The sequence below is a fragment of the Hypanus sabinus genome, chromosome 22 (genome assembly GCF_030144855.1).
Source record: "Hypanus sabinus isolate sHypSab1 chromosome 22, sHypSab1.hap1, whole genome shotgun sequence".
Classification (NCBI taxonomy): Eukaryota; Metazoa; Chordata; class Chondrichthyes; order Myliobatiformes; family Dasyatidae; genus Hypanus; species Hypanus sabinus.
In genome coordinates this window covers 30,213,339-30,236,708 of record NC_082727.1, presented here as the reverse complement: position 1 = coordinate 30,236,708, position 23,370 = coordinate 30,213,339, and the positions used below count along the sequence as shown (strand labels likewise).

Sequence of the window (23,370 nt, the reverse complement as noted above, 5' to 3'; positions counted from 1 at the left end):
TCATAACCCAGCTTTCTGTTTATTACTTTGCTGGTAACAGCCCTCTTGTAAATAATAGGCTTGACTTGGTATGAGATAATGAAAATAACCGTAACGTGCTTGTTTAGGATTCCACTGCAGACAGTCCCCAGGTTATGAACGAGTTCCGTTCCTGAGTCTGTCTTTAAGTCGGATTTGTACGTAAGTCGGAACAGGTACATCCGTTATTATTTAGCACCAGTTAGTCAAACATTTGTCTTAGTATGTAGTACATATTTTACCTTTCTATGCATCTGAAACACTTAAGAAACGTATGTACTTCAATAATTAAACCACTGTGTTGCTTAGTAATAAATGTAGTTTTCATCAGGGCAGGGCCTCTATTCTCCACTATTCTCACTTTATCCTTTACCTGTATCCTTTAAAATTGTTCCGATCGTTGACTGACTGTAGCCTAAAGCTTCTTCAATGACCGATGGCATTTCACCTCTTTCCAATTGCTTTATTATTTCCACTTTATTTTCAATTGCCTTGTTATCCATCAACAGAACAGAGAACTGCGGATTTTATGTTCTATCGTCTTATTGGCCTATCAGAGTTCTTTTTAGGAACTAGTTGACTTGATTAGCATCTCTGATTTGGCTATTGTTCACAACTGCATTTAATAAAAAAATATGGCAGCCGCCACTAGCGGTGGGTCTTGTGCTGCTCCAGGTCCTAAAGTCCACCCTTGCTGAGACAGGTTAAATGGGACAAGTGGGGGCAGTGCTGACTGGAAATGGGTGGGGGGGGGGTCTCAGGGTGATTCTTGCTAAGAAATATTTAAGCCAAATACAAAGTTACACACTCAACACAATGTTAACGGCAACGACTTAAAATGGCAGACGGCGTCGTGATCCGACTTCAGATGGCAGACGGTGTTCTCCTCCCTCCATTCATAAGTACGAGTTGTCCGTAAGTCAGGGACTGCCTGTAGTGGGTACTGTATTCTGGCGCGAGACTAATATTTTACCTTAATATGACAGAAGATTTCTGTTGTTTTTAATTTGATTTTGAACTTTTTGTTGGAAGACCTTTTGGTGAGCAGACCGTAGCTGAAGAAAGTTCACATCACCAGTATCTGCTCACACACCTGATTAGAGGCACGTATAGCCAGGAAGCTCCAGTCAGGTGTACCTGAGACCATGGCTTTCAGTTCCCTCTCAGTGAACCTTCAGTAAAAAGTCTTCACTCTCTTAATGATTACAGCGTGTGATGGTTTTAGTCTTCATTAGCAGGATGATTTTATTTTATGGCTTGGTCATGAAAAGATTGTTGAGGAAATGTTTGAATTTCCCAGCACTGAAACAAAGCATTAGTTAATATTTGGTTGAGTTCTTAAAATGAATTATTTGTTTTAACCTTGTATTTATTATATTTATATTATAAATTATAAATTCAATTATATTTATTTTCCCTTCTCCCAGTTGAAGGTAATAAAATTAAATAATGTTCCACTTTAATGAACCATGGCCTGGATTTGGATAATTGCCTGCTTGTGGTGATAACTGGGCAGTGTGTTATTGTGCCAATTTTTAATTGGAAATGCAGACAGTTTACTTGGGTCAGTTTATTACCACGAAGATCTGGAGGGAAAATGTATAGCAGCCATTGCACAAGTTGATAACTTTTGTGAACAGTTGAAACAGTATCACACCATAAATGGAGACACATTGATTTTGTGAAACAAAACTCAGTTGTAAGAGCTTTCATCCAGAAAGTAATGGTTTCCACCAATGATCAGGCTGTATCCCAATCAGTTTGTGTTTGTGATTATTATAGGGGGGGGGGGTGAGTGTTCATGTTCTTGAGGCCAAACATTCATGCCCCTCATTGAAGGTTTGCAGAGAGAGAACTCAAGACCAAGGTCTTAGGTACATCTGATTGGAGTTTTCTGGCTATATAAGCAGGCGTGTGAGCAGATACTGGCAATGTGAACTTTCTTCAGCTATAGCCTGCTCATTTAAACTTACTTACAACAAAAAGGACATTAAAAAAACAAAAACAAATGAACTTAAAGGATGGAAATGAATACGGACCTCAACTGCGAATCCATCCTTGATGTGAATACAGATAACTCCATCTCTGATTGGCCTTACTTTCTGCAATCCCTGAGTCCAGCCTCGAGCTTGATGGCGGCACACTCGGATGCAGCCAAAGGTGCAATGGTTTGTCCTTTGTCTTTTTTACAATCTCAAAATGCTGCTAGTTATCGAGAACATCAGGTACTGCAGGTCTGCCCCACAAGTAGAAAGAACACGATTTCTGGTGTAGAAGGAGTAGTGTATTTAATATTTGAGTAATATTGTAAATATGTTGTTTGACTAATCATTCTTTGTTTACATTCATTACGTTCATATAATTCATTATAAGTTATATGCAACTAGGTAAATTGCATACGTCATTCTGCTACCATGTCATATATAAGTGTCTTACTAAAAGAAGAAACTAAGTAGACACATTTTTTCAGCTCTGTAGTTTTTTTAATTGTTTCTTGGAGTTACAAAACATAACAGTGGCAATAACAATGTTTTAAAACACACCAGAGTTGATTACTTACCTGTTGAAGCACATCATGTTATTGATGGATGGATGAATATATCGATGAATGGAATGAATCAGTTGATTCATAAACAGTGAGTATTGATAAATAAATAAAAGCAGAAATGATTGGCTACCTTGGAAAGATAGATGTGTTCATTTGCACAACAGATAACTGGATGATGTACACTGAACAAATTGAGCAGTATTTTGAGGCCAATGAAAGTGAATGCTAGTGTAACTGAGTGTAATAGGTGGAAAATCATCTGGTAGGCTTAGAAATTTAACTGCTCCAACCAACCCAGTCAAAATGAGCTTTGTTGATATCATGAAAGTAATGCAGGAACATTTAGAACTGAAACCATTGTTGATCGCAGAATACTTCAAGATTCATAATTGGAATCTCATTGACGGGGAGTCCATTTTAGCTTACATGGCTGAATTGAAGAAACTGAGCATTATCAGTTCAGTGATAGGCTTAATCACGCACTGAGAGGTTATTTAGTTCGTGGAATGTTACAAGAAAGCATTCATACACAGCTCCTAACTGAAGCACAACTCTCGTTGAAAAGAGCAGTTGAAATTGCAGTATCAATGGAAACAATGGCCAGATGTACAGTTGAGTTGCAGTCAGGAATGAAGGTGAGTGTGATAAATAGCACCATCTAAATAACAACTTGCATGGCTGAACAAATTATGCTACCACTCTGGCAGGATCTCACATACACCAGCCCAATGCATGTTTAAAGGCAAAACGTGCAGAAAATGCAACAAAGTAGAACAGATACAAAGAGCATGTCAGGCAGGCAAAAAGAAATAGGCTGCATAGGGAAAAGAAAAAGATAAAAAGTGGAGTTGCATGCTGTTGATAAAAAATTATGATAATGATAGTGACGCAGGGCTAGATAGCCTTGAGATTTACATTGAGAAAACTAACACAAGATGACCAATATGGCTTACCAGAAGTGAACGGCAAATTAATTAAAATAGAATTGACATTGACTCAGCTGCTTTGGTCATAACAAAAAAAGAGTTTGAACACCATTTCAAAGACACTAAACTGAAGCCTTCAGATATCCAACTAAGAACTTGTACTGGAGAAAAGGTAACTCCTGTGGAAATGACATTTGTAGCAGTGAAATACAACAACCAACAAGCCACATTGAGCCTGCATATTGTGAAAACAGGGAGGAACAACATTGTGGGGCTGTGATTGGCTGAGACACTTACTAGTTGCATGAAACATCCCCTGCAATATAGTTAACTGAAAGTGAATTAAGAAAGATACTGGATGATGTTCAAGGATGACACTGAAAACTTGAATGTGTCAAGGGTAAGATAGTGTTAAATGAAAATGCCACACTCAAGTTTTACAAAGCCTGTCTGGTTACTTATACGATCCATGATAAAGCAGCCAGTGAGCTAGCTCGCAAGAAAACTGAAGGAATTCTTTCCAAGGTTGACTGGAGCCCATGAACAGCACCAGTGGTCCCAAAATCCAAGAAGGATGGGTCTGTCAGGATCTGTGGTGATTTTAAGACCGCCATCAACCCAGTAATGAAAGTAGATCAGCACATTCTGCCCAGAATAGAGGATATCTTTGCCAACCTTTCTAGGATGGACACACTTCAGCAAAGTGGACTTAGCTGATGCCTATCTCAGACGGAGATGGAAGCAGATTCCAAAGTGTTTCTCACCATAAGCACTCACGAAGAGTTTGATCACTATAATAGGTTTATTTCTGCAGTAGCATCTGCACCTGCACTGGTAGAAAGCTGTGAACCAGGTTATGCAAGGCTCCCCGGGCTCACAGCATTACTGGTGAGGATGACTAGGAACATCTCCAGAATCTCAAGATAGTGTTAAAGAGTTTAGAAGATTATGGACTCAGAGTACTCCTTGTAACCTTTGATATCCCTGTTAATGAAGAACCTATTAATCTCCGCTTTAAATATACCCAATGGCTTGGCCTCTTCAGCCATCTGTGGTGGTAAATTCCACAGATTTACCACCCTCTGGCTAAAGAAAATCCTCCTCATGTAAGGGACATCCTTATATTCTGAGGCTGTGCCCTTTGGTCGTAGACTCCCAAACTATTGGGAACTTCAACTCTATCGAGGACTTTCAATATTCAATAGGTTTCAATGAAATCCGCCCTCCTCATCCCCCCCCCCCCCCAATTCTTCTGAACTCCAGCCATCCAACACTGCTTATATGGTAACCTTTTCACTTCCAGGATTATTGTTGTGAACTTCCTCTGGACCTTCTCCAATTCCAGCACCTCTTTTCTTAGAGAAGGGACCCAAATCTGCTTAAAGTACTCCACGTTCTGACTAATGCTTTATAACACATCAGCATTACATTCTTTCTTTATATTTGAGTCCTTTCAAAATGAAGGCCTACATTGCATTTGTCTTCATTATCTTCTCAACTCGTGTTGTAGCTGTAGAAAACATCAGTTAAGCAATACTTAAGAGCATTGTGTACATTTCTGGTCATCACACTATGGGAAGAATGTGTTAGCAATAGAAGGAATGCAGTAGTGATTCACCAGGAATGTTTCCTGGAATGGAGCATTGTAGTTATACAGGGAGGTTGGTTAGGTTAAGACTCTTTTCACTTAAGTGTAGGAGGCTGAGGGGTAAACTTACAGAGCTTTATAAACTATCGTCCAATAACACTCACATCTACAGTGATGAAATACTTTGAGAGGTTGGTCAAGCCTTGAATCAACTCCTGCCTCTACAAGGACCTGGACTCACTGCAATTTGCCTTTTGCTGCAATAGGCCTACAGCAGACACAAACTTAATGGCTTATCACGTGTCTTTAGACCACCTGGACAATACAAACACCTATGTCAGGATGCTGTCAATTGACTATAGCTCAGCATTAAATATCATCATTCCCACAGTCCTGATAAATATGCTACAGAACTGGACGTCTGTACCTCTCTCTGCAATTGGATCTTTGACTTCCTAATCGGAAGACCACAATCTATGTCGATTGGTGATAATATCTCCTCCTCGCTGATGATCAACACTGGTGGACCTCAGAGTTGTGTGCTTAGCCCACTGCTCTACTGTGTCTATACCAATCACTGTGTGGCTTGGTGTAGCTCAAATGCCATCTATAAATTTGCTGCTGATACAACCAATGTCGGCAGAATCTCAGATGGAGACAAGAGGGCATACAGGAGTGAGATATATCAGCTAGATGAGTGGTATCGCAGCAACAACCTTGCACTCAACATCAGTGAGACCAAAGAGCTGATTGTGGACTTCAGAAAGGGTGGGATGAGGGAACATGAACCAATTCTCATGGAAGGATCAGAAGTGGAGAGAGTGAGCAATTTCAAGTTCCTGGGTGCCAGGATTTCTGAGGATCTAACCTGGTCCCAACATATCGATGTGGCTATCTTTCATTAGGAGTTTGAGAATATTTGGTTTGTCATCTAAAACTCTAAAACTTCTACAGATGTACTGCTGGAGAGAATTCTGACGGGCTGCATCACTGTCTAGTAGGGGGTAAGTGGGGGTGGGGCTACAGCACAGAATTGAAAGAAGCTACAGCAAGTTGTAAAATTAGTCAGCTCCGTCGTTGGTACTAGTCTCTGTAGTATCCAGGACATCTTCAAGGAGTGGTGCCCCAGATTGGTAGTGTCCATTATTAATTTTATTGTTACCAAGAGGAAGGAGGTACAGAAGCCTGAACACACACACTCAATGATTCAGGAACAGCTTCTTCTCACCTGTCATCCAGTTTCTAAATGGGCATGAGCACTACCTCACTTTATTTCTGTTTTTCACTATTTTAAATTTAACTGTTTAATATATGCATATAGAATTTTTTTTTCTTCTTTATCATGTATTGTACTGCTGCAGCAAAGTTAATGAATTTCAAGATTTATGCTGGTGATATGAAACCTAATACTGATTCTGAAAAATAAGCGAAGTAAAGCAGGCAAGGGGACTGTAGAACTAGAAGACATGTTTTACGAAGAGAGGGTAGGAACTTGATAGAGATATAATGGGCAAGATTTCATGGATTTATAGAACGAGGTGGTGAAGCAGGCTCATTTACAATGCTTAAAGGGAATTGGATAGATAGGAAAGGTTTGGACGGATATGGACTAAATGCAGGAATGGGTTTGGCAGAGATGCGCATTATGATTGGCATGGATGAAGTGGGATGGTGTCTGTTTTCATGGCCAGAGAATTCACATATCCAGAGTGGAAACAAGAGCAACCTCCTGCTGAAGCTGTTGGTCCCTCCATATTTTAAGCTTGGTTTTTGAAATCAGCACATGGTTGTGAAGGGAAGAGAACCAATCTGAGCTTGAAGATGACTTCATTTCTGTTCCCCACCCATCATCTCTATTTGATTTTTTTTTTGTTCTCCAGCCTTGTACTCACACATTCACTCTCATTCCTCCCACTGTATCTTTCCCCTCCCATTCCTTCCTTCCTTTTCTCAGCCTTCTGTTTCTTTACCCTAGCATTAGCCCTCCCTTCCTCTTCCTGCTAGCTGTCATTCGCCTCCTTTTCGCTTCTTTTTTTCTCTCCGTTAACATTTCCTTTTTCCATTTCTATCTACTCCACTTCGACTTTCATGTCCCACCACTTGCCATTTTTTTCCCTTCCCAAACAGCGGTAGCCTGGCAGTCACCCCACGTTCCAATTTTCCTCTGAGTTTTTGATTTCTTGTTGTGGCAGAGTGAGCACGTTGCCGCGAAATTACTTCAAGGAAACCTTTGTTATTGAACATTCCTGTGTCGGTTGCCTTTGGCAGGAGAATTGAAGGCAACAGCACAGTCGTTTTAGTATGCTGTGAAACCCCGATATGAACAATGTAGTTAAAACTAAAGACATTACCACTTGGGTGGTTAATCTTAGCAAACTTCTAAGGATGGCATAGAGTGCAAAACCAGAAAATGCTTTGAAGGCAATCTGAGAAACAAAGGGTAGTTGTTGTGGAGGAAGCCATTTGTTAGATTGGGGCACTGAAAGCTCACAGTGCTAGGAGTCATTGCAAGCCATCCATTACCTCCAGCTCTAGTCCTGTCCAGCTCAGCTCTACAGAGGTGCCAAAGCTTCCTATCTCATGACCAGTCAAAATGCAAGAGGTGGCTTGTTGAATGATTATTGGTAGAGTTTAACACTTTTGCCCTTTTGTCTATAGTATTCTGCATGAATATGTTGAATGTGTTGGACTTTATGGAGTCTGGACTGTATGCCTTGGTCAGCATGGGCACATTGAGCCAAAGGGCCTGTTTCCACACTGTATATCTCTGTGCCTCGATGACATGCAACTGCTCAGGCAGGTTCTTAGGGCAGAGCTATTCACTGAGCTATTATACCAATGATATACTGTGCAATAATGCCTGATAGTTAACCTCAGGAAGAGCATTGCTGCCGACCATGAACTCTAGTTTCTGTCTTAACATTCAGTGGGATCTCTATCCATCCTCCTGCCTCACTTTCCTGCTTTTGGTGGTCTTGACACATTTGTGAAAGATGTGGGGTGGGGGTGGGGGGTTGGTGAAACACAATGTAATTTTTAGTCTCACCCCATTATTAGTTGTCTTCTGAACATTGCGAAACCAAAAGGCGATGACATCCTACAAGTCTCACACCAACTCCTTCTAGACTCTAGCAAGAAACGTGTAGCTACAATTTTGACCTGAGAACCTGATTGGCATGGGCATTGCAACTTAGGTGAATTTTTTTTAAAAACTTGAATTATTTTTCACATCTGGATACCTTCCTTTTTCATTATGAAGACTCCAAAACAGAGCCATTACATTATCTTTGGCCCTTTGGTAAGTCCCATATCGATACCCTGTCCATCAGTGCCTCCAGCTTAACCTGCTCATCTTCAGATTATTTTTTTGGCTTCATCTCATTTCACTCTATGCATGTCTTCCAGTCTTTTAAGATTTCTGTCTGTCTCAACATCTGGCCTAACATTCATCCCTGGCTACAGATTGTCATATTCAATAAGGTGTAATGAAATTCCTTATTCATATGAAGCCAAGAGTAAACTATATATAGTAGTAATAAATGGAAATACAAAAATAAATAAGATAAATGTGAAAACAGCAGAATGGCACCAATCAGATGTTTTTTTTTAATGAACTATTTTCCCCAATCTTCTAAATCAGTGTTTGTGTTTGTAGCTGATTATTTAATCTTTAGTCCCCTAACCACGAAGGTAAGTGGGGAGGGTACAACTGGTTACTTTGTTCAGTAATGATGCAAAAACTTGCATTCAAGCCATTTGAATGGTATTATCATCAGCTTTCAAATCTTTCAACAGATTATGGAAGAAACAAGCACGCAGATAGCATGGCCATCAAAACTGAAGATTGGAGCAAAGTCGAAGAAAGGTAAGTGTCTTGTGGTCAGTAATGAAAATACAGGTTTGTGTGATAGTGATGTTCATGTTCTGGAAATAAAACATAATTATAATATTGTAAGTTTAAAATATAGCTCCCTTCAGGGGGATCGTGAGAAGCCAAACTCCAGGATGTGGAATTTCCTAGTCACAGATGTTTGAGTTTTTATACATCTAACTCTGACAAGTGTTCTTGTTTCCGTGTGTCTTTTTTGCTTCACACCTCAGATTTCCTTCTGTCACATTTTAAGATGAGTGATCATTCAGCCTCGCCTCCCTTCGCCTACAAACATAATGATAACGCTTTGGGCCTGGGCAGATAAAAATAGCCGTGATCTTCCTGATCAGGTGACTGAGAGAAGTGTCACAAACTGTGAACAGCTGTGAAGCCCTTTGGGTGTGTGGATAAAGTAGAGATTTGTTGCTGAGTGTTGTTTCTGCTCCTGTTTGGAGCGTGCCATGAGGAAATCTCTCCATGAAACTGTCGGTATTGGTTTATTATTGTCACGTGCACTGAAATACAGTGACAAGCTCTTGTTTACCCACCATCCAGATAGAGCATTCCACAAATAAGTACATCGAGGTCATAAAAAGAGAAACGCAATGCAAAATGTAGTGTTTCAGTTACAGAGCAGGTGCAGTTTGTCTCCCTGCACTTCAAGGGGTATGATGGGAGATTGAAAGTTCCATGAGACAGTCCTCCTTAGGGGGATCAGAGGTGGAAGGGGTCAGTAATTTTAAAATCCTTGGTGCTAATATATCAGATGATCTGTCCTGGGACCAGCATGTTATAACAAGGCACGGCAGCACCACTGTCTCCTTAGAATTTTGTGTAGACTCGGCATGACAACAAAAACTTTCATGAAGTTCCATAGATGTGCAATGAAGAGCATCCTAACTGGTTGTATCGCAGCCTGGTATGGAAACACCAATACCCAGGAGCAGAATTAGGTAAAGAAAGTAGTGGATACAGCCCAGTCCGTCACAGGTAAAGCCCTCTTCACCATTAAGACACTTACATGCAGTGCTACCTGTCACTAGAAGGTAGGACCCATCATCACAGACCCCACCATGCAGGCCATGCTGTTACCATCGGACAGAAGGTACAAGAGCCTTCGGCCCCACAGCACCAGATTCAAGAACAGTTATAAACTTCCAACCATCAGGCTCCTGAACCAGTGTGGAAAACTTCCTGCACCATTACTCGGAACTAATTCTACGACCCACACACTCACTTTCAAGGACTCTTTACACATGTTCTCAGTATTTTATTTTAGTTGCACAATTTATCTTCTTTTGCATATTGGTTGTTTGTTAATCTTTTTCTAGAGTTGTGCAGTTTTTTTTCATAATTCTATTGTATTTCTTTGCTTTCCTGTAAATGCCTGCAAGAAAGTGAATCTCAAGGTAGGATATGATGCCATATGTACTTTGCTAATAAGTTTACTTTGATATTTGAACTTTGGATGTGTGGGAGGTCTGTTTAAGAGTCTGATAACAGTGGTATTGAAGCCATTGTTGAGCCTGATGGTATGTGTTTTTAGGTTTTTGTAACATGATAAGGAATCTTTGGATGCTCTTTGGACTGTGTGGATAGAGGGTTGATGATGTTGGAACTGTTATGTGGAGTGAAGTGGTTAGTGGCACAGAGGGCACGTGATGATGATGAATTGCTGTCGGGCTGACTTCAGTCAGGCTAGATGTAGCGGAACATTGCATTTTTGCTCGGGTGCAAGTTTGATTAATGAATTTTAAGGAAGAGAGGGAAGAGGCTGTGGTAATAGTATGTTCAAAGAACTTGGTAGGCATAGAAAAGTTTGCAGATGGGGCTGGGGAAGGTGGAATTGTCAGGATCCACTATCATCATTAAGGACCCTCATCACCCAGGACATTCCCTCTTCTCATTGTTCCCATCAGGTAGGAGGTACAGAAGCCCGAAGGCACATGCTCAATGATTCAGGAACAGCTTCTTCCCCTCTGCCATCAACTTCTGAATGGATATTGAACCCATGAACTCTAACTCACTATTATTTATTTCTATTTTTGAACCATTTATTTAACTACTTAATATAAATTTATATATTCACTGTAATTCAGGTTTTTTTTCTTTCTTTTCTATGATTATGTATTGCTGTGGCAAAGCTAACAAATTTCACGACATGTGCTGGTGATATTAAACCTGATTTTGATTCTGCTTCTGATTTAACTGGGAGGAAAGGGGATGATTAATGACATTAGACGTTACAGAAGTGGAAGGAAAGTGCTGGATCTGAGGTGGGAAATATCAAGAGAGCAGAAGGTGAGCATTGCAGTTAAGGTTGAGGTTTAATGATCCAGTTGTTTTGTTAGTTTAATTTAGTAAAATGAATAGCCCAGACAGCAGGCTTATCATGACAAGACATTTGTGTATCATGTATTCACTTAAGCAAGTAAACCTGGCTTCTCAGTATCTATCACAATATTTGCTGAACATTAATTATCAACACAACCCTAGATGCTTTGGACTCGGTCAGTAAAACCCATTGTTGAAGCTATGATTTATTTGCCAGAAGCTCTGGAAAAAGTCATATTTTGATTATCAAGCTTCTGCTAATGTGGATTTAAGCACCGTGCATCTGTTTAAGTACTCGAGATATTTCTGTCTCTAGAATCCTGTGCCACGCGCTAGTGAGGGTAGAAACAGGATAATTTGGCAGATAAATGTTTTTTCAAGTATATAAAAAATAAAAGAGAGATGAGAGTGGATAAAAATGAAGCCAGAGAGAATAACAACGGGGGACAAGAAGGTGGCAGATGAACTAAATGAGTATTTTGTATCAGTCTTCACTGTGGAAGACAGTTGTTTTGTTAGTTTAATTTAGTAAAACGAATAGCCCAGACAGCAGGCTTATCATGACAAGACATTTGTGTATCATGTGTTCACTTAAGCAAATAAACCTGGCTTCTCAGTACATAAGTCACCCAGATCAGATGAACTACATGATAGGGTTCTGAAAGAGGTAGCAGTAGAGATTATGGAAGCATTAGTAATGATCTTTCAAGAATCATTGAACTCTGGTATGGTTTGGAAGGACTGGAAGATTGCGAATGTCACTCCACTCTTTAAGAAAGGAGGAGGGCAGCAGAAGAAAATTATAGACCAGTTAGCCTGACCTCAGTGGTTGGGAAGATGTTCGATTCAATTGTTAAGGATGAAAGGTTATGGAATACTTGGTGACACAGGACAAGATAGGACAAAGTCAGCATAGTTTCCTTAAAGGAAAATCTTGTCTGATGAGTCTGTTGGAATTCTTTGAGAGATTACAAATAGGATAGATAAAGGGGATGCGGTGGATGATGTATATGTGGACTTTCAGAAGGCCTTTTACAAGGTGTCACATTGAGACTGCTTACCAAGTTAAAAGTCCGTGGTATTATAGGGAAAGTTACTAGCAGGGTTAGAGCAATGGCTGATTGATAGGAGGGAGTGAGTGGAAAGAAAAGGATAATTTTCTGGTTGGTTGCCAGTGACAAGTGGTGTTCTGCAGGGGTTGGTGTTGGGACTGCTTCTTTTTATGCTGTATGTCAATGATTTAGATGATGGAATAGATGATTTTGTTGTCAAGTTTGCAGCTGATACAATGATTGGTGGAGGGACTACAGGACTTACACAGATTAGGAGAACGTGCAAGAAAGTGGCAAATGAAATACGATGTTGGGAAATGCATGGTCATGCATTTTGGTAGTAGAAATAGATGGAAACATAGAAAACCTACAGCACAATACAGGCCCTTTGGCCCACAAAGTTCTGTCGAACATGTCCCTACCTTAGAAATTACTAGGCTTACCTTTAGCCCTCTATTTTACTGAGCTCCATGTACCTGTCTAAAAACCTCTTAGAAGACCCTATCGTATCTGCCTCCACTACCGTTGCCAGCAGCCCATTCCACGCACTCAACACTATCTGTGTGGGAAAAAAAAGCTTACTCCTGACATCTCCTCTGTACCTACTCCCCAGCACCTTAAACCTGTGTCCTCTTGTCGCAACCATTTCAGCCCTGGGAAGTGCAGACTATTTTCTAAACTGCGAGAGAACCCAAAAATCTGCAAGGACTTCAAGTCCTTGTGCAGAACATCCTAAAGGTTAACTTGAGTCGGTGGTGAGGAAGGCAAATATAATGTTAGCATTAATTTCAAGAGGTCTAGAATACAAGAGTAGGGATGTGATGCTGAAGCTTTATAAGGCACTGGTGAGGCCTCACCTTGAGTATTGTGAGCAGTTTTGGGCTCCTTGTATAAGAAAAGATGTGCTGGCATTGGGGAAGGTTCGGAGGATGTTCACAAGGATGATTCTGGGAATGAAAGGGTTAGCATCTGAGGAACGTTTGTTGGCTCTGGGCCTGTATTCGCTGGGATTTAGAAGGTTGAATGGGAGGTGGATCCTCATTGATAAATTGTGAATAGGCCCTTCGAACCATACAACCCCAGGCTTATCTGTAGCCTAATCACAGGACAATTTACAGTTAACCTACCAACCAGTGCATCTTTGGACTGTGGGTGGAAACCAGATCACCCAGAGGAAGCCCACGGGGAGAACGTTCAAACTCCTGACAGACAGCAGCAGGAATTGAAGCTGGGTTGCTGGTACTGTAAAGCATTGTGCTAACCACAACACTAACATGTCGCCCTCATTAATTATTGTCACATGTACCGAGTACAGGGAAAAGCTTGTCTTGCGATGTGTTCGTACAGATCAAATCATTGCCCAGTGTATTGAGTTTGTACAAAGTTCAACATTAACAATGCAGAATAAAGCTTAACAGCTGCAGAGCAAGTGCAGTGCAGCTAAATAATAAGGTGTAAGGTCATAAGGAGGTAGATTGTGAGGTCAGGAATCAATCCAACCATATTCAGGAATCATTTATAATCTGTTCCCCATCAGTGTTCTGAAGGAACCATTCCCTTTGTGACTCCCTGCCTACTATTCACCCTCATCTCTTTTACATGTAACTACCACCAGTACCTGCTCTTTCACCTCTTTCCTGATCACCTTCTCACTATCCAGTGACCTGGACAATCCTTCCACGGGAAGCAGTAATTAATTTACTCTTATCCTACTTAGTCTGAACGGTCCACAGTAGTGACCCTGAGCCCTAGGGATCTGCCATTGTTCCCTTCCCACTCTGATTCCTTGGCCTGTGGTCTCCTGTACTGTTACAGTGAGACCCAACACAAATACTTCATTTTCACGTTTACACCCTTCTGGACTCAATGTCAAATTCTCCAACTTTCTGTTTTAATGAGAACTGACCATTTTTGCCTGTCATCTTTTTTTTGGTGTAGTCAGACTCTGAAACATTGCACAGACTGTACAACGGTAGCAACACATTACACACAGACAAGCAATGTTAATTGGGAGACTCAGGAGATGCACAAAGAGCCCAGCAGGTCAGGAGGCATCTTATGGGGGCAAACGGACAGTTGACGTATTGGGATGAGACCCTTCAGGACTGTGATTAATCTTATTTTTATAAGAATCTTGAGCTTATCTTTTTTTTAACTATCTGTAATTTTATCCTATCAGATATATTCCCTTCAATGCACCCCATCGATCTCTGTAGAATCCAGTAGGCAATCCCTGTCTCCCTCTTCTCACTCTTTCCATTCTTATTCTGGCTCCCCTCTTACCCCTTCTCTTCTCCTCACCTGCCCATCATTTCCCTCTGATGTCCTTCCTCCTTTCCTTTCTCCCATGGTCTACTGATCACACTTTCCAGATTTCTTTTTCTTTAGCCTTTTACCTTTCAGCCTATCACCTTCCATCTTCTCATTCACCCTCCCCACCATTCCTCTGACCTGGTTTCACATATTACCTGCCACCTTGAATGCTTTCCCCTCTCCACCCCCCCCCCCATTCTGGCTTCTTCCCCCTTCATTTTCAGTCCTGATGGAATACCGACTGTGTATCCCTCTCCATCTATGCTATCTAGCCTGCTGAATTTCTCCAGGATTTTGTGTGTTGCTCTGAAATGGTAAATGTTTGTTGTTTCATCATTGTTGTTTGATCTGCTGGGTTTCTGCAGCATTAACTGTTCTTCAGGTTTTCTGTTTTATTTTAATTTTGAATAGTTAAAGATCTAGCTCTAGTTTTATATCACGCACCCATGTTCTTGATTCTCCCTGTAGTTCATGCTGTTTCTCTGGATTTCCTCTATCCAATCTTTTCATCATTATAGTCACCCCTCAAACATACTGACATGTGGCTCATGCTCATGCGTTCTAGCACTGATAATCTTAACCCATTGCCCTAATCTCTGTTTTGAGGGACAGTGTTTCAAATTTTTGTGACAAAGGGCTTCGGGATTTCACTTACAATTGGTGAAACTTTTGGGAAGAAGCTGGGTGTTTGTAGAATGTCCAAGTGTGTGGACAGTAATGACCTCAGGGCTGAGTAACCACTATTTCTGTCGTATACAGATACAATTGTACAGCCATCATTACAGTCTCTGGACCATTTCTGATCTACCTCCCCCTTGAAGATCCAGCAGTTCATTTCAGCTTGTTCTTGTGTGTGTTGGCTGGTCTTGCTTGGATTTTATGGGTCTGAACGTTTGGGAAAGGCTATTGTTTGCACTGTTGCTTTGTCGATGAATAATGAGAACACCAAGATCTGTGACCACTGGCAATTTGAAAGAGATGAAAATTAATTGGTACTTCATAAAAGGCCCCTGAAGGCCTGTGAAATACACTTCGGTAGTACACTGTGCCAAACTGCCTAGACAACACCCAAGGTTAAAGCAACACTTTGTTCCCCCATTTTAGAAATGTTTCAGTAATTTTGTCACTGTTCTGTAACAAATAGTGGAATGAAATAATAATATGCTGCTGCTCTTAACAATAGTCCTTAAATACTGTTCTTTATTTCCTTGATGATTTCCACATCTCTGTTCAATCTACTGCTGCTGTCTTTTAGGAGTCTGTATGTTCTTCCCCTGACCAAGTGGGTTTCCTCCAGGTGCTCTCCATGTTCCAAAGACATACCGATCAGTAAGTTGTAGGCAGTTACCACACTGGAGAAGGAAAACTCTGATTTTAAACCTCCGCTGCCTCCCACCCACAGGAGAGGCTTCAGGACTAAACCCCGAGGAAGAAATCTGGAGCCGGAGTCCCTAAGGCAGTTTGATGTTATTTACAACTTCACTCTGGCAACCTCTGCGACGACACTGGCACCGTTATATCGGTGCTTGCCTGTCCCTTGGACCACATTGGTGATGTGGAGCGGGGGAACCCGCTGTATGGGCAACAGTCAGTTCTTCAAATCTTCTTGCCCTTGGAGAGGACACAGACCACCAGAGGCACAAACCCATGATCCCCTAGGAATGACAGCTGCCTACTACTACTACCACCACATTGCAAACGATGACACAAATGAAGCAAAAATGAAATAAAGTTTAAATGTACATCTAACAAATACAGCTAATCTTTTTTACTTTTCACACTCTGGACAACACAACCAATTATATTTGAGGTGTAGGCCCAATGATAAAGTATGGTCAACAGAGAATATACTGGATAGTTTCTAAATTTAATGCTCATTAATGCTCAATTTATGATTGGTTTGGACCATGTGGTCCCAGATATCCTGACGACCTTTATGGAAACATGGGCAGAAATGTGAATTCTAGAGCAAACATTAGCAAATTTGCAGATGACACAAAGCTGGGTGGCAGTGTGAAATACGAGGAGGATGTTAGGAGAATGCAAGGTGACTTGGACAGGTTGGGTGAGTGGGCAGATGCAGTTTAATGTGGATAAATATGAGGTTATCCACTTTGGTGGCAAGAACAAGGTGGCAGATTACTATCTGAATGGTGTCAAGTTAAGAAAAGGAGAAGTACAACAAGATCTAGGTGTCCTTGTTCATCAGTCACTGAAAGTAAGCATGCAGGTACAACAGGCAGTGAAGAAAGCTGGTGGCATGTTGGCCTTCATAACAAGAGGAGTTGAGTACAGGAGCAAAGATGTCCTTCTGCAGTTTTACAGGACACTGGTGAGACCACACCTGGAGTATTGTGTTCAGATTTGGTCTCCAAATTTGAGGAAGGACATTCTTGCTATTGAACCGAAGAAAGCAGTAGGAGTTGCACATTGAGAGTCTACTATTTCAGCCTAATGACACCATAATAGGAGTTTCCTCAGGGCAGTCCAACCATCTTTAATTATCATGTCAATGACTAACTGTTGCTGAAGTTTTCAAATCCATTTGTAGCTGCCTGGAAAGTGAAGCTGCTTGCTTGCTCTGGATGTCATTCAGAGTGAACATCTGCAGAGAGAGGAAGTGATTTCCCTCTATGCACAAATAGCAGAAAAACATGTGGATACTGGAAGTCTGCAGGAAAAATACAGGAAATGCTCAGCAGTTAAGGCTGTTTATGTAGAGAGAACAATTGAGTTAATACTTCAAGTTGATGACATCAAAGCTGACAGAGTTGGTGTGGTTTTGAGGAGAGGTCATTAACCTGAAACACTCATTCTATCTGCCTCTCCACAGATGCTGCCTCTCCTGCTGAGTATTTCCAGCATTTTCTGTTTTTGTTACTGTTACCATTTCCAAGTCCCGTGCAATTAAAATCTGTATCCTGGAAGTCATTAAGGAGTAGAAGTTTAGTTATGCCAGATATATTACGCTGTTGTGCAAGAACAATTGTGAAACTCCGAATCCAGTGACAAATGAAAGCTATCTGATTCTGAGCAGGCTTTTCACTGCCACCTAAAAGACAGAAGTCAGTGGAGTGATGGAATATCTGTGTGAATGAGAACAACTCTGCTCTTCAATGTATCGAAACCATCCAAGTTAAAGCAGTCCACTTGAATGGTAGCCAATCTTCCACTGAAAACGTTCACTCTTTATCATTGTTTACCATTGACAAAATGGAGTTACCCTCAAATCATAGACCCCTATCAACTGGAAGGACAATATAACAGATACTTTTGGGTTGAGTGGCTTGTGGCCACGTGGTTAAGGCATTGGACTAGCAATCTGAAGGTTGTGAGTTCGAGCCCCAGCTAAGGCAGTGTGTTGTGCACTTAACTACACATTGCTCCAGTCCACCCAGCTGAAAGTTAACCTCGCAATAGACTGGTGCCCTATCTGGTGGGGGGGAGGGGGGAGTCTCGTACTCTCAGTTGCTTCACACCATGGAAACTGGCATAAGCACAGGCCTGATAAGCCAATAAGGCTCGGGACAGACTTTAACTTAACTGCTGGGTTGAAGGCTGTACCATCTACAAAAATAGCAGACCCAAATTATAAACCGGCTGCCACCTGCAAAGACAAGGTAATAGGAATATCATTGTCTGCAGATTTCTCACCAATTTATACACCACTCTAATATGAAAATGTATTGTCGAACTCTTAATATTGTTGAATCAGAATATTGGAATACCCACCTTTGCTTTCTTCAATTTAGGTTTTTCCCCCTGCATATTCTCATTCAGAAACAGGAGCAGATTTATTATCACTGACGTAAGATGTGAAATTTATTATTTTGTGGCAGCAGTACAGAGGAAATCATAAAATTACTATGTCTAACAATAAGAATTATATTAAAAAATTGATAGTGTAAAGAGTGAGGTAGTGTTTACTGGTTTCATTGTCTAATGAGAAATCAGATGGTGGATGAAAAGAAGCTGTTCCTAAAATATTGAGTGTGGTTTCTTGCACGGTCATTCTCTCATTGTTGCATGCTTTCTTTCTCTCATATGTGTTTCCTATGTTGTTTCTGACTGCCCATGGTCCCTAATATTTTGCCTCCCCAATACAGCATACAGGCCTTGTGAAATACCCTCTGGGCCTACATAGTGTCCACTGTGTAAAATGTGCTGTCTGAGAGGAACATGCAAGTTTGCTCCTACTTTGGTAATTTCATTCATTTTTAAATGACTATCTTTAAACCTTAAAAATAGAAATTTCAATTAGACCCCCCCCCCCTCCTTATTCTTCTAAACCCCAGTGAGTCTCAGATCTAAACCAAGAAATCATAAAATGAAAATAATCTCTTGGAGTGTAAGCAGTAAGGTTGGTCTCTTGAGGTGAACAGGAATAATTTTAATGCAGAGTGTATTGTACCTCTTTCTGAGACTCACTGGAGTTTAGAAGAATGGGGTGGTGGAATGTGAGTGAAACCTATCAGATATTGAATGGGCTAGATAGAGTGGTATTAGAGAGGATGCTTTGTATAGTGGGAGAGTCTAGAACCAGAATAGTTGAGAGATTGTTTCCTATAGTAAGGGAAGCTAGGACTGGGTCCTTCTATTCTGAGGACCAGGTCTCAGAGTAGAAGGACATCCCTTTAGAACAGAGATGAGGAGGAATTTGTTGAGCCAGAGAGGGGTTATTCTGTGGAATACGTTGCCACAGATAGTTGAGGAGGCAAAGGTATCGTTGAAGTGGAGGTTGATAGGTTCTTGATTAGTAAGGTTATCAAAGGTTATGGGGAGAAGGCAGGAGATTTTGAGAGAGTTTATAAATCAGCCATGATGGAATGGTAGAGCAGACTCGATGGACCGAATGGCCCAATTTTGCTCCTATGTATTTAGAGTCTTATGGTCTGAGAGGAAATGAGATGTTGAGTTGAGCTTTCGTGATGATTGGTACAGGTAGTTGTTGTTTAACTTGTTAATGGAATACTTTCTAATTGTGGGAGGGAGAAAAAAGGACTCTTGGAGAAGACTCCCGACACTGAAAAGTATTTTTGGAGCTGACCCATTGTTGTGAAGTAGGAAATGTGGCAGCCAGTTTGCACCTAACAAGCAGAAAATGACTCAATAATCTGTTTTTATTAATTTTTGGTTAAAATATTGTCTGAGGCATTGGAATGGTGCATGGGATCTTTTTCATCCATTTGTGTGGCCCTGGAAATATGTTGTGCAGTGATTTCCTGATGGGAATTCAAGCATCCTGTGGATGTTATTTTAACCCCAATTTAAATCACATTGAATGACCTTTCCTTTCTGCTGAACCATTCCCTGTTAATTGTGTTAAATTGTGAATGCAATACAAGGCATTGAAGGAGTTGTGAATCCAATGAAAGACTGCAGTTTGATGGACCATGAACCCTACCCTACCCTGAGGGAGGCAGAAACTAGCCTCAGTTAGGGCAGCGGTGTCCTATTGCATATGAATCTATGAAATAAAAATAGGAATAGGCAGTTTAGCATCTTCTGCCTGCTCAACCATTCAATAAAGCCAGGCTGATCTTTTAACTGTACCCTCTTCTCCTCTAACCCCATATTGCTTGCTTGCTTTTAAATCCATAAAGCTATTGATCTCCTTGTGGGTATAGTGGGCAATCCTGCACACTTCTCTTGAACAGAGAGTTCCAAATGTCCACCCTCCAATGAGTGAAAGTACTTCTCCACTCTGGCCTGAATGGTGATACGACACTGCAGCTCCTGCTGCTCAATATCCAAGCCAGGGGAAATATCATTCTCACATTGACCTTGACAATTCTCTTAAGAACTTTAGTTTCACTGCGACTACTTCTGATTCTTATAAAGATTAAAGTGTACTCCATTGCTGGTGACTTGAAGATGGTACTGATGAGTGGTGCCTTACTGGCAGCAAACAAATCTACTGACTATCTGTTAATACCAATCTGGATAACGATCTCTACAATAAATAGCCTGTAACTTCCCTTTCAGAGTTGAGTTTTTGTACGACCTAGCATTTTTGTGGTGTGAACTGAAATCTCCAAGGCACAGGATGGTTGCAGCATAGTGTGTAAGGGCTAAATCAAGGTGGTGGGGCCTGAGCAGAAGAGTGGGGAACGAGCTGATGTCTGACCAGTGCTGGAATAGACTTAGAGCCAATTCAAAGCAGCATGATCCAAGGTGGGATAGAGTTGAGATGGGCCCAGGAACGAGCCGATATTTGACCGATTTAAGTGCAGGGCCAGATTGGAAATATCGAGTATGGGCCGAATCGAGATGATGGGGCCTAGGCTCATGAGCGTATCAAAGTGGCAGGATCCGGTTGCGAGATTTAAGCACTGGTCTAAATTGAAAGGTCAGGGTGTCAGGGTTAAAGGGGAAGGATGGGCCAGTGTTCCACTCACTGCTTGGCGAGGTTTACTCATCTCTGCACTAAACTGAGGCTGTGGCCTGCGACTAATAGGCTCCTGGACTGTAGTGTTGACTGGCTTTGTGGCTGTAAACCACTTTCATGAACTTTGGTTCTAAATATTATCTGTTTTCTTTTTATTGTTGCATGATCTATTCTTTTTTTCACCTTGGGTGGTTGACGGCCTTTTTTAAAATGGGTTCTACTGGATTTCTTTGTTTTGAGGCTGTCTGTCTCAAGGTTGTATATAGATACATACTTTGATAATAAATGTACTTCAAACTTTGAATCTTTCCTCATAATTATAACATACACTTTGTTAAGCCTTTGTTGTATTCCCTCAATTACAAGTGTATCGTTCTTTAGATAGGGATATCGGACCCATGCACAGTATTCAAAATGTTGTCATATCTTGGCCCAACACAGTTGGAATAAGGCATCTCTGCAGTTGTGCTTGTATTCTTTTGCAAATAAAAAAGCCAAAACAATCCTTGCCTTCCTAATTTCTTGCTGACTCTATGCGTTAACATTCACTGATTTGTATACAAAGGCAGCAGATACTTCCAATCACTGGATGACTTTATACTTTTCCATGTTATATCTCGTCTGCTATGTCCCCCCACCAGCCTGGCAATAAATTCCCAAAGCTTCTCTGCATCTTCTCACAGCCTACTCTGCCAGTTTGTTTTATCATCAGCGACATGAATCAATTTGCACAATCACCTAATAAGTTCATTGATAGAGATTGTGATAGCTGGTGTCTCAGCATCGTTCAGCAGTGCATCAGTAGTCACAGCCCATTCTGCTGTTGCCTACTCCATACCATCAAAGTGACAGAGCTGGATTCTGTCAATTCAGTCACAGTTGCTCCCTACCATCCAGCAAGAATATTTATCAGCATACTCAAGGATTCCACCCATCCATCCAGCATCCTCTTTGGCTTTCTACCATCAGGCAGGAATTTCCCAGGCTTAAGACAAGACTGGTCAGGATGGGAAACTGGTTCTTCCCTCAGGCCATTAGGCTTCTGAACTCCCTGCCGCATCACATTTGAAGTGTCACCGATTAATCTGTTCTGTACCTGGCAATATTTAATTAATTGATGCACTTTACTTTTTATTTATACATAACTCATCTGTAGATTTTATCCTTACTTTCCTAAGTTATTGTGTGTTATTTGTATGTTATGTGTTCTACTATGCTTTACACCTAGTTTGGAGAAACATTGCCTCATTTGACAGTATGCATGTATATAGTTAAGTGACAATAAACTTGACTTGAGTTGTCTTGACCTCTTGTCTTGCGAGGCAGGGGTCGAGTGGTACAGAGTTGCTTCTGGTAAGATGTGGGTTTGGACTGGTGCAGCAGCTATTCCAGGTCCAGTCTAGGTATATTTGTTTGTCTTGAATTGCGATCGCATGTCACTGCTGGATACTAAGAATGAGTGAATGATTGTCTTGGATGATTTTCTTGTGATTACAAGCCCCTGTTGGACATTGGAAATGTGTATACTGCAAGTCCAGTTCACTGATTCATTAACGAGACTGATGGTGGAGGAACTGTGTTGTCTTGGTTGTGGTGAGGACTTGGCTGAGGCCTCGGGGTTACCTTTTGCAGCTGACCAGGAAAGACACATGTTGGAACCCATAGTTGGCCCCTCCCATTGTGCTACCCTCTGCTCAGTGCTGCCCCCAGTGTCTGCCTGGGGGAAGAACAAGCTGGACCAGGACAACTGGCCATCAGTTTTGTCGCCATGCCACTCAGGGACTTGAGCTCTATTATTATTTTTTTCCTTTGTAACCATGTTTTCTTTCTCAATTCATAGCCACTTGTACTATGTGCAGTGTGCTATGTGCTATTGGCAATATATTTTGCACCTTAGCCCCGGAGGAACACTATTTTGCTTGGCTATGTTCATATATGGTTGAACGATAATTAAACTTGAACTTGAGCTTTAACCACAAAAATTATCAGCTATGAATCAACAGTTCATCTTATATCCCATCTTGCAAATGGGAAAATGGGCTTGATTGTAAGGAGAGGTGCTGCTTTGGTGTAAGCACTAGACATTTTGTGAGATGCTGGAGATCTTGAGCAGTATGTTACTGTGAATTGTTATTGCTCTTTTTTGCACTGAAGCCTGAATCCAATTTCTTCCTGTTGTAACTATATCAGCTGAGAAAATAATGTGAATCAACTGAGAAGGAACTTTGACACAGCTGGTCCATCGGCCGACTTAAAATTCAATGCCCACTGACTGTCAAATTGAAACTAAATCTTGCTGTTGTGGATACTTCCTCACCATTACTATTTTATT

General features: G+C 41.1%; 1 protein-coding gene across 2 annotated transcripts in view; it reads left to right on the top strand.

Moving 5' to 3' along the window:
* The window catches only part of LOC132379484 (protein bicaudal C homolog 1-like), a 341,806-nt gene that overhangs the window by 184,435 nt on the left and 134,001 nt on the right, over nucleotides 1–23,370 (top strand). For both annotated transcript variants that reach the window (XM_059947423.1, XM_059947424.1), the window contains exon 3: nucleotides 8,876–8,945. In XM_059947423.1, coding sequence (XP_059803406.1) covers nucleotides 8,876–8,945 — 70 coding nt within the window. The remainder of the gene's footprint in view (nucleotides 1–8,875; nucleotides 8,946–23,370) is intronic.